The sequence below is a fragment of the Schistosoma mansoni genome, chromosome W (genome assembly GCF_000237925.1).
Source record: "Schistosoma mansoni strain Puerto Rico chromosome W, complete genome".
In the NCBI taxonomy this organism is placed as follows: domain Eukaryota; kingdom Metazoa; phylum Platyhelminthes; class Trematoda; order Strigeidida; family Schistosomatidae; genus Schistosoma; species Schistosoma mansoni.
Genome location: NC_031502.1, coordinates 46,779,033 through 46,791,605, shown reverse-complemented (window position 1 = coordinate 46,791,605; position 12,573 = coordinate 46,779,033). Strand labels below are relative to the sequence as shown.

Sequence of the window (12,573 nt, the reverse complement as noted above, 5' to 3'; positions counted from 1 at the left end):
TAAAATGTTTCAGAGACCACCCAATTATGTAATCCAACAACTATTAGATTTAAAAATAATAATAGCAATCTATCAAACGTTATTAGAATAGGTATAAAACAATGTAATCAGTGATCCGTTTGTTAATAATCATTAATAACATGCAATAATAAGTCCTAAAGATAAGGACAGTCCAATATATGTTAAACCACAAAAATATATTCTTTTTCAATCATTAGATCAACTGAGTGAGCTTGTAGTGCCGCGATTCGTTAATCGTTCGTTTCGATAATCTATATAATTCTAATCTTAACGGCGCGTAAAATCAGAAGACAAAGGATAGCAGCAACTACAGTTTATTGTCGAATAACTCAGGTTCGAAAGTTAACAACACCTGAGCGAATATGAACGAGCGAGTGAGCGGCAAGCGAGTGAGCGAGGCGAAAGATGATGCGTATTGGAGATGGCTGGGAAGCCAACTCGATTTAAGCAAGCGTTAGTCAACATTTATAGTCAGGCAAAAATGAGTGACAGACATATGATGAATAAGATACGAAGTGTGTACACCTATACGCTCATATAAAAAGTACTCAAGGTTAATAAGCAAATGATTAACAAGATCAAAAGATGACTCAATGTACAGGTGAATTGGCTTGGCCAGCAACTAGAATAAAGTATATGGGCTTAACATAACAACCGATACTACATAGCCCCCTTGTAGAAAATAGCACATTTATAAAAAAAAATGTCTGTTTTCGGAAAATAACACTGACGCGGTATGTGGATAACGTCAAAATGTGGGAAAAAAATGGTGCAATACCTGATAAATTACAGTGTCAAGTGGGGTGAGCGTATTAAACGAAAGTGTCATACTTATGTAAAAATGTACATGAATATTGTCAAGATGCGGACAAAAATTGAAATGCTAGCATGTGATTATGAGTAAATTAGTAAGCGTACAAAAAATTTTAACATGCATTTATGTAGTGACTGTCCGAATGATAAAATAACATGTTCATATGCGCGAATCGAAATATCGTGAAAATAGAGTATAACAGTAATTGGTCTGTGGTGCTGACTGAATATGAGGATAAAGAACAGCGAAATATGTTCCGATAAGCCGCAGTAAAGTAAATAGCGTCGATCAGCGATTAGTAGATTCGAATTTACATGCCTGGATTTCATGTGGGATAAAAAATAATCCAGCCGTAGGATGATGACTGCACCAACGGTTGATATTCATTGCTGTACTGCTAATGATAATGATCATGAAATGCGAAGTCAGTGTACGTTGTCGTGTGCGTCGAGTTATCGTTAAATATGTATTAGTAGAATGACCAGAGGGACAGGATAGTGACTGCTGAGTCGAGATATGCGGAGTCGTATTCCTTTATGGTCATGCAGCCTAGCGTGGTTTGTGTAGTTAGAGGGATATGCGCTCAACCTCATTTGTTACGAAACCGTATAAAGGCATGATAAAAATACCAATACATATGATTATCGATGACGGCGAGTGAGACTGACTTGAATGTGACGAACAAGAGTGTATCTATGAGAGACTAGCTCTAAACTCTATGTTCTGGCGTACAGTGGAATGGAAATAGAATATTAATTGCAGTAATCGAATAGTGTTTATGGGTAACGGATGATGCAGCATTCAGTTATACATGTGAATGAATAGATAATATGAACAAACTAGGGATCATCGTGAAACAAAAATTGAGGAAGTTCGGTTTTGGTTGTCGCTGAAAATATAGAAAACGACGATTGCTGCGTACCAATAAGATGAATGAACATTAGTTGTATCGAGAACATAAGTTCCTACTATCGGGAGTATAACTCCAAACTTATGTCTATGATAGTGTAATATTAAGCCGAAAATGACATGAAAAAAATTGGAACGAACTCACTTGAATCAGGAAAATTGTACGTCATTGGATAATAAAAATAATCCGGTGAGTTTCGAATATCATAACGTGTAATGTCCATATCATTATAATTTGTTCGATTAGTGATATGACTACGTATATGTCATAGTTTAATGTTAATACGAACAAAAATAATAATCCCACGTTAGATGAAGATATGACATTATTGTAATAATGAGCATATGATGATTATTCGGATCATAACGAAATATGTCGTTGGCGGTTCCATTTTTGATTTGTGTTCGCTCGTTGCGGTCGCCAATTATGTAGTGAGTTCGTACACAGAGGTTGTCGATTCTGGTCCGTGTTCGTTCGTCGAGGCATCCAATTCTGTTGCGTCGTGCTCGTTCGGCGAGGTGTCCAATTCTGTTGCGTCGTGCTCGTACGGCGAGGCAACCAATTATATTGCGTCGTGCTCGTTCGGCGAGGTATCCAATTCTGTAGCGTCGTGCTCGTACGGCGAGGTATCCAATTCTGTAGCGTCGTGCTCGTAGGGCGAGGCCTCCAATTCTGTAGTGCCGCGATTCGTTAATCGTTCGTTTCGATAATCTATATAATTCTAATCTTAACGGCGCGTAAAATCAGAAGACAAAGGATAGCAGCAACTACAGTTTATTGTCGAATAACTCAGGTTCGAAAGTTAACAACACCTGAGCGAATATGAACGAGCGAGTGAGCGGCAAGCGAGTGAGCGGCAAGCGAGTGAGCGGCAAGCGAGTGAGCGAGGCGAAAGATGATGCGTATTGGAGATGGCTGGGAAGCCAACTCGATTTAAGCAAGCGTTAGTCAACATTTATAGTCAGGCAAAAATGAGTGACAGACATATGATGAATAAGATACGAAGTGTGTACACCTATACGCTCATATAAAAAGTACTCAAGGTTAATAAGCAAATGATTAACAAGATCAAAAGATGACTCAATGTACAGGTGAATTGGCTTGGCCAGCAACTAGAATAAAGTATATGGGCTTAACATAACAACCGATACTACAAGCTGACGTGAATTGACAGAATGGTAACTGTTCACAAAAGCCTAGTCTGAGACGTTAATACCCTAAATGAAAAGATGTGTCATAAATCAGAACAGCTGGTCAATAAAACTTATTTCTGTTAGTGTACTAATAACTTTATGAATAGAATATTTGATGTGATAAAAACATGATTAAAAGTCATTCAAATGTATAGATTACTATACGACACATGCCTTTGTAAGTCACTACCTTGATTTTAGACTATCATATAGACAAGATTGTTTTTTTCGTTAACTATACAAAAATTTTCAACTATATTTAGACGCTTTTCTACCATTGTGATAAATATATTCTAGTCATAATATCATTAGAGCAATACATGCTTTTACAAAGGTTTTTTTTAATAACATCTTGAAATCATAACAACCAGTTATCAAGCAATAACGTTGACAGATTCAGCATGGTAAAGGGATCAAAATTTATCCATTTAACATGAGGTCATTCATGGTAGTTAAAACAGACAGTTTAAATTAAAACCAGTTGAGATTAAAAGTAAGACTTGAGGATCACTATTCATCATTTCCCATTAAAAGTACTTAACAGCTTGACCAAGGATCTAGTTCCACGAATTTTGTTAGTTATCCAGTGTATTTTTTGGACAGATATATAAAATTTCATTAGGTTTTAGGCTATATATAAGACAGACCACTACATAAACTATATTTTTGATGTGAATAAACCTAATAAAAATGAATCAAAAGCATAAGAAATAAGAGGTTATCAAAAAAGCAAATGCCATCTTATTCTATTATATTGAAGAATTGATGTTATTGTCTGAATAACACAGGAAATTTAATTAATTCAGTGAATGAAGTGAATTTGTAATAACTTAATACAACATACTTGATTCTTCGGTTGAGTAAGAATGAAAACCGGTACAATCTCATTTTCTACCATAGTCCTAATTTCTCATGATTTTCTTCTTTTCTTTCGTAGTCTTCTGTATCATTTCTATCTTCTTCTTTACTGACCTTCCATCCCCCAACTGATTTGTTTTTCTTTCTGTGATTCTTCTGACTACAGTTCATTTCAACCCCAACAATTTAGGTTATCACGCTGCTCCCTTCCTTCCAATTATAATTCTTTATTTGTCATAATGAATATTCAAGCTCTAAGCAATAACATTATTTGTTTCCCTAACAAAAATACAGTTTTTATACCTTTATGTATTTTACATCTCTGCTACCATGTACAGCAAAATTTTATTATCACTATTATTGTCATTAGCATCATTTTGGAAAATAAGCATATATTTGTAATTATATAACCTTGAAAATTAGGATTCTTCGGAAAAAGAACTCTTCGCTTGACCGATAATTTTTATTTGAAACATGGAAAGCCTAAACACTTAGGCAACTAAAGAGAACCATTATATTCAGTCTGATATACTGCGTCTCTGTTATAACGTATGGACTCGTAATATATATGAACGTGCAATTAGAGAGGAGTGAATTTACTGATCGGACGCAAATGATACTTGAAATCGTACGAGCAGTCTTGAGTGCTATTCGGTCCTTCCTATCTGCCTAGCCCAGCCAGTTAAGTCCAGAACACAAATAACAGCCTCGGCAATATGAATCATTATTTACAAACATACTGGGTTTTTATACAAACCAAAGTAATCAATAAACCGATTATAACTCAAGAATCGTATGATAATAAATCAAAGATCAAAATAAAGCTAATGATAAGAGAAACACGAATATGAATAGTTTAGTTACGTAATAATTGTACAATAGGAAATAGGCATAATACATTGGTCGATAAATAGACCTAAAAGTTACCATTCGTAATTCACTGGGTGATATAATAGTCTCATAATTATTAAATTTTTCATCAAATCAGGAGAATCTCAGCTTAACCAAACAGGAAAAAAATGTACCAAAAACACTATTCGACCACAGATGTGAGATTTAGGCAAACTAACTTTACTACTAGTAAGTAACTACTATTTTATTGAATAAATTCTTCTTGTACTTTTCGGCTAGTTATAAACTAGTTCCTCTTGAAAATTAATATAATTATTGTGTTCGACCATGTTAAACCAGTGATTTTCCTCCTTCTCTGTACTTAAAGTTGTATGCATTTTTCTGATTTAATTATATATTTTACTTTTTGACAAAGTAATTTTTATCTACATTAGGCCAATACACATATATATGATTATGATTAATATATTTCGATCATTCATAGGAATTTTGTGGGAAAAACAAAATCCTTTGATGAAAAAAGACGTTTTTGGATTCAGTTCAAATAATGAAGAGGATTTAATAGCTAGAGGTAGAAGAACTGATGTTAACAGTTTGCATGCACAAGGTATGTTAAAAGAAAACACTCTAGGTCCTGATAATTCTGCACAAATTGGTAACAGCTTAGAGGTGAGCGGTGGAAGCCGTCAAGGTAGTTTCCGTTCAAGCTTTCGTCGTCGTGGAAATGCTGCACCCGGGTTACAACAAAACGAACATTATCCAAATGATCATTACAAATATGAAGATGAAATGCAGACATCTAATCCTAACATAGATTCAGTAAGTGGAATCAGTCAGTTAATTTATTCAGTTACCTTTTGAGGTGTCTTATTTTCTTGTTTGACATACTTGGAATATAACCTAACAGAAAAGTTAATATTTTAAATCATGCTGATCTTATATCTTTCTGGCTAATTTATGTTAACCGTGTGACTAACCCACTGTTAAGATTCGATTATCAATGTTCTTTATCAAAAATGTATTGAAGTAGTAAATATAGACCATTAGATTCCGACGTAATTGTCCCCTCTACAGGAACTAATGTCATTGAGTCATAGTTAAACTACTGAACAGTCCTGGGACATACGAGAATAAACGATAGTTCTCAAGTTGATTTCAGTTGGTGGTTCAAAATATCTTCAGGATGTAGTTTTGCTTCCCATTCATGTGTAATTCCTTAGCCCTGAAAAAATATAGAATGATCATTGTATCAGTTGACTGGATATCTTGACGCTATACTTATCTTGTTAGATACTGAAAGTTTTTCATCAGATGCACATAAAACAAGGCAATTCTAAATTGTTAAGAATTATTTCCTTAGGCCGCTTGCAATTACCAACGGCTAGCATGTTGAAATTTAATAAAATGAAAACACATATGTATTATTTCGTAATCACATTCGAGGAAGTTGCAAGCGATTTTTCCACCTTATTTAAAACCAATTAGACTAATTACACATGGATTGATGTTGGCTACTAATTAATTTAAATTCCAATCAAATATTCATTCCTTCCAATCTTTAATGTCCTACTTTGATACAAAATTAACAACCAATATATTGAATTAGTTTGTTTGTTATTAAAGTCAAACGAATGAGTATTTGACTGACAAGAGTATGAACTTATTTCCAAACATTATTGATGAGCATTTGCTGAGATTCAATACACAATACTGAGTACTGACATTCGATTAATTTGATTTTGGTGCCTAGATCTTAGAACTTTTATGCGAGTTATCAGATGTTCTAATGATCCTTTTGCATAGATTGATAACCTACGATCTGACTAGATCGTATAACTGTTTTCGATAAAGTAATGTTAATGGTTGGATGAACAAAGTCAGAACCAATATTTTTATAGTGCAAAGATGTTGAACCAGTTAAGCTTTAACTATACTTGTTTTGTAAATGAACTAGCTAATAACAATCTACTAAAATCAAGTGAAATTAAAAAGTTTCAATAAACTTTGTTAAATGTAAAAATAGAAAATCAATAATTCTTTGTTAGCAAATCAAGACTAGTTAAATAGATTTTCTTAGATTTTGAAGTTTATTCGTCTCTTCACTGTTACTTGAGCTAGAAATAAATCACTTCGTAGATTTCAAACTATAAAGAAAAATACAGAAGATTATTTCAACTGTCAATCAGACCTTATAAGAACAAGATCAAGATATCTTCTCAAAGTAGATTATATATTAATCTAGTAATAAGAAAAGCTAATTCCCATTTTCATAAATATTCCAAACACCAAAACTAAATAATTATGAGATATATTCTTAAGTTAGTTAATACTATCTTACTACTTTAGTTCAAGTTAGTGACTAGCAGTGGAATTCAGGACGCGCGTTTCGTCCCACTTGGGACTCGTCAGCTGGATGTACTTGCATCTCAGAGTTGATGTTCACCCTGGGGCTCGAACCCAGTAACTTTCGCCTCAAACGCCACCACGTTATCCACTCAGCCCCTGAGTTCTTTTAGTTCAAATTACTTTCAGCATAATGTTTGGGTGATCCAGAAAATTTCTTGCAAAAGACAAGAAAGGCTCAGGAAACACTAAGAAGCATTTTATCCAATCAGCGTTTACTAGAAGTTTTGCCAGGAACATCGCGAAAGTGAAAAGTCACATGCAAAGTTTTTGATTGGCTGATTATTACACTGCTACTATGTTTAGTAACATTCCGAAATTTTCAGGAAAACCCAAGGACTTCTAAAATACTATAAAAACCCTATATTTTCTGTAGAGGAATGAACCTTTGGAGTAAAGTGCCACTCGTATATTTCGCGCCTTCTCTCTTGCGTTTAAGTCACTGTGTAGATTTAGCTCGAGGGTTACGAGACCAACTTATGATCCGAGTATAGCGTTCAATTAGCGAGACTTATCACATAAAAATGACTTACAGTAAATCTTTAAAGTTTTATTTTCTTTCTTAACTCGTCTAATTTATGAAAACAGTATCAATTATTGTATTTTATCTTGTTAAACATCAGAAAGCTCTTCTGTGATGAATAGGAACATAAGTACGACAACTAAATGCAGTATAACACAAAATTACAGAGTTATTTGGTAAAATCTAAAAACCATACATTCAATTATTCATTTGCAAAATGTCCATTAATTGTTTTAGACTTTAATGTTCCTTCATTTCCATACCCTTCCTTTTCTATTTGATCTTTCCAATTTTCTGCTGCCAAGTTTTCATCTTTCGATTGGTGTTTCACACTACTTATATTTGTCGACGTAAATAGCATACACCACACTACTATTTTATCGTTATAAGATAAATTCCTTAGTATCAACCATTAATTTTAGTTTATCATTACAAAATAAACTTTTAAGATAAAGAAAAAAGAAAGTGACTGACTAGTTTATTGAAGAAGATAACTTCAATATTATCACTGAACAGTATTATCCTTGAAAAAAACATTACGGATAGAAGTTAACAATTTCTTCCAAATTTTAGCCTATTTTTTCAATGTGAATGATTTTTCGACTGTTGAAAATCATTTGTTTTAAACACAAGTAACAGATAGTCAGTTAAGATAGTTGTCTTGTAATGCAGGTTTAGTTTGTGTTACACAAGTTTGTTACACAACAAAGAAAGTGAATATTTTAATCAAGGGATGAAGGAAGTCTAATATAAACTTAGCTGTTCATAATGATTTGAAGTTTATTTATATTCAAATAAATTATTTTTTAATTAAAATTTTTATCTATTATTTAGCAAAGATATCACTCAAAAGAATTTCATGGAGTAGGAAAAGAAAATAATTTAAATACACAATACAGAAAACAAATTGATTCACAAAATGCAACATTAGGATATCAGAGAAGTCCAGCCGGAAGACCTATAGCTAGAGCTGCCACAACTGGATTTACTGGTTTAGGCTATTCACCATCTGATCAACAACAGTTTGCACAACATATGGCTCAACATCCTCATTCTCCTTACCTGATTGCATCAGCAAGTCAACAATTGGATATTCCTGTTGAACCACAAAACAATCCCAGTAAAGGATTCGAATACGGTACAATGCCACGTGCACACAACAGACCTACCGATACAGCATCCCTTCATTCCCCAGTGATTAACAGTGCCAAACTTATGAAAACTGGAGCTCACAGGTCAACTGAAATTAGAATAGATAAAACCCAACTTGTACAGCCATGTGAAACATATCGTGCTCATGTTGGCTATGTGGATAACTTTCAGACACATAATTTCCAAAACATGGAAATGGATTTTAATGGGCAAATCAATAATGAGGATATGTTCATGGATAACTGGGAACAGGAGTCTGTATTATCAAAAGAACCCGTCCCACCACCGGAAACACCACTATCGTCAATAAACAAGGTACGACGTAGAACTCTACCATCAATAATGACTGAACCTCCTATTCAAGTCACTAGAAATGCTTGTATTAAAATGGGATCACAAATACCGAACTCAAGAAGAAATGAGACAACGAAGGGATCAACTCTTAGTTCTAAGTTAAGTTCTATTATTGATGATCAAACTGTACATAGTGCTGAAAATTTGCCAGCTGATGCAGCTGCCACTTATATAATTGAGAATGGAATTAGAAAACGAGTTCAAGCCGAGACTCACCATCGTCAGCAAAATCAACGCGACAAAATTTCTAAAGGATCAACAGGATCACCTCAGAAAGCTTCAGAAACTAATTATTTGGAAGGCAGTAGACCAGAATGGACTACGTGAGTTTACCTTTAAAATAGTGTATGATAATTTTTAAAAGTATTTAGTAATTACATCACACTTATTTTTAAGTTGTCAGAGATATCGTGAACATATATACAGCGAGACAGATCAATGTAAAGTGTTGAACTAAGGTGTATCAATACAAGTTGCTACATTTTAGTTTCATAATTTGGAATTCGGCGAAGACGAATGACATTAAAGTAAACGAAAAAGACAGTAAAAACTAAATACCCCTGCACTCATATGACCCATATTAATTCTTTATATCTACAGTCTTTAGACACTTATGTCTGTTGTCCCGAAGATCAAATCAAAAGGTTTATATTTCCTCAAAAGACTAATACTAAGAGTGTTTGGCTTCATAGATTAGTGCTCTTTTAATGTTTAAGGGTCTTAGGGTTTTTTCACCTTAGTCTTATATTAGTTGATATTTTATCTTTTTAGTAGATGGTCAACATTAATTATTAGATTATTCTAATAAAGGAGAACAAAGATTCGAGTTCAGCTATGATCAAATACCCACAACTCATACTTACGAATTTACAGTAACTCAATAAAACGATTCTACAGTTATTTAAACAATGAATATAGCAAAAAGGTTTTGAAAATTAACAAATAAGCAATCGAACGTGGATTAACTTCATAGTCTAACAATACTTCCTATTAATAAGACAAGTTATCAGGTTAACTACCAAGACGTTATTGTAATGTATGTGATATATGCAGTTACCAGTCGTTTTTTCATATGGCTTACTAGTAACACGTCTCCTCCTTATATACCATCATTTTGAAAAAATAACCAACGAATTCATATCAACTTCTACTGTTTCATATTTTAGTCTCAGTCCGCCCCGCAAAAATGATTTTTAATCTTATCAGTCAATTACAAATCACCTTAGAAAATTGATCCAAGTTGCTTTGCACATAATTCAAACTGGACTTTTGACATCTAATTCTATAACCATTCAGCTCTAAATATAGTCCCAAATTTCTATTTAGTAAACGTTTTTCCCAGCTACACGAGTTTTATTTTTCCAGATTCTTTGAAATATCACCATAAAAAAACTTTCTTAAGCAACTTGTTTAAGATTAATTATGGTTTTAGCTTTAGTTGATTGAAATTAGGGAATAGCAATGCATTAAAGAAAATACTGGATAGTTATTAAGCTACATTGACAAATCACTGAAAGGTAATCAACTGAATAAACTGAATGGTGCAACAAATAACCTATCACTTAAATTCTAACTTTTTAATTTTAAACGCTAAGCAGCTAGCTGAGTCACAATAGAATTATCTGAAATGTTTGAATGGGGAAAGTGTGATCTCATTGCTGTATAATCGGTTGATTCCGTTTTATAGGTAACTTTTCCCATAAATTAACAAACACTTGTATTTTAAAGGTTAATTATATAAATAAATAATATAGATAAACTCCGTCTGTAGCTCTTTTAGAGTTACTACCAGTCCCAAGTCCGGGTAAAGGAGGAGGTTTGGGCATGGGGTTAGCTACCCCATCCCGCAGAAAACTAACTCGCTAAAGAACGCTAACCAGAAAAAATAATCAAAACCGTTTAAACTCTGCTCCGGGAGTGAAGGGAGAATTATGACGCCTCATGATGAAAGCCGAGATTCTCCGAAAGTCACGAGACCTATGCCCCTTCTAACAACCACTGCAACAATATTTACGGGTACATGGAAAGTCCAAACAATGTGGGAACCAGCAGAACCAGTCAAATAGCAATGGGAATGAGGAGATACAAATTGGCAGTACTTGGAATCAGCGAAACCCATTGGACCCAAGCTGGACACCAAATGTTAGATACAGGAGAGATGCTTCTCTACTCTAGTCACAAAGAGAGAGATGCTCCAGACACTCAACAAGTTTCTCTAATGCTGTCAAAAGAAGAACGTAATGCACTTATATGATGGGAATCTCATGCATCCAGAATTATCAAAGCATCATTTAAAGCGAAGAAGGAGGGAATCACGATGAATATTATCCAATGTTATGCACTCAAATATGACAACAGTGACGACAATAAAGATCAGTTGTACTCGAGGCTGCAATCAGTCATAGTGAAGTGCTCACGAAAAGACCTGATAACCTTTATGGGAGATCTAAACATCAAAGTCAGAATGCACAACACCAAATATGAAAATATTATGGGACGACATGGACTAGGAGAGAGAAATGAAAATGAGGAGAGATATGCAAATCTATGTGCATTCAACAAATTGGTTAAAGGAGGCACAATACTTCCATACAAACGCATACACAAAGCAACGTGGATCTCACCGGACCAAACCACAGAGAACCAGATAGATCATATTTGTATCAACAAAAAATTCCGAAGGACAATGGAAGATGTGAGAATCAGGAGAGGAGCTGACATAGCTTCAGATCACCACCACCTAGTAATTGTCAAGATGAAACTGAAGCTAAAGAAGTACTGGACAACTGGAGAAACAGCATTACAAAGTTTCAATATAGCCTTCCCTCGACACACTCACAAAATCAACTAATTCAAGATAACTCTTAACAACAGATTCCGAGCTCTACAAGACCTAATGAAAGAAGAAACTTCTATAGATGATAACTGGGAAAGGATCAAAAAACACTGACTTCAACGTGTGAGGAGGTTCTGGGTCGCAAGAAGCATCATGATGAAAAGAACTCCATCGAAAACCCAGACAAGATTGAAGAAAGGAAGAACGAGAAGACAGCAATTAACAACAGTCAAACAAGTACACAGAATTTCAAGACAAATTCTGAATCCACAAAAGTAAACAAGCAAGTGAAGAAGAGCAAGCAGAAATATGTGAAAGAACTAACAACGACAGTGGAGAAAGCTGCGAGAGAAGGAAATATGGAACAACTATATGATACAATGAAGAAACTAGTAGAGAAATATGGTAAACCAGAGAGACCGGTCAAGTACAAAGAAGGCATGACAATCACCGAGATTCGAGAACAGAGGATTAGATGGGTAGAACAATTCGACGAATTCTTGAATAGACCAACTCCATTGAATTCACTGAATATCGAAGCAGCACACACAGACATTCCTATAGATGTCACGCCAACAACGATCGAAGAAATGAGGGTGGCCATCAGACAAATCAAGTGTGGTAAAGCATTAGGATGTGACAATATACCAATTGAAA

At 34.4% G+C, this 12,573-nt stretch overlaps 1 protein-coding gene across 1 annotated transcript in view; it reads left to right on the top strand.

Moving 5' to 3' along the window:
• Smp_084090 (putative junctophilin) overlaps window positions 1-12,573 on the top strand; it is a gene marked incomplete at its 3' end in the record, with an annotated part of 45,178 nt that overhangs the window by 27,928 nt on the left and 4,677 nt on the right. The window contains exons 4-5 of the mRNA XM_018789915.1: window positions 5,133-5,467; window positions 8,409-9,403. Coding sequence (XP_018655310.1) covers window positions 5,133-5,467; window positions 8,409-9,403 — 1,330 coding nt within the window. The remainder of the gene's footprint in view (window positions 1-5,132; window positions 5,468-8,408; window positions 9,404-12,573) is intronic.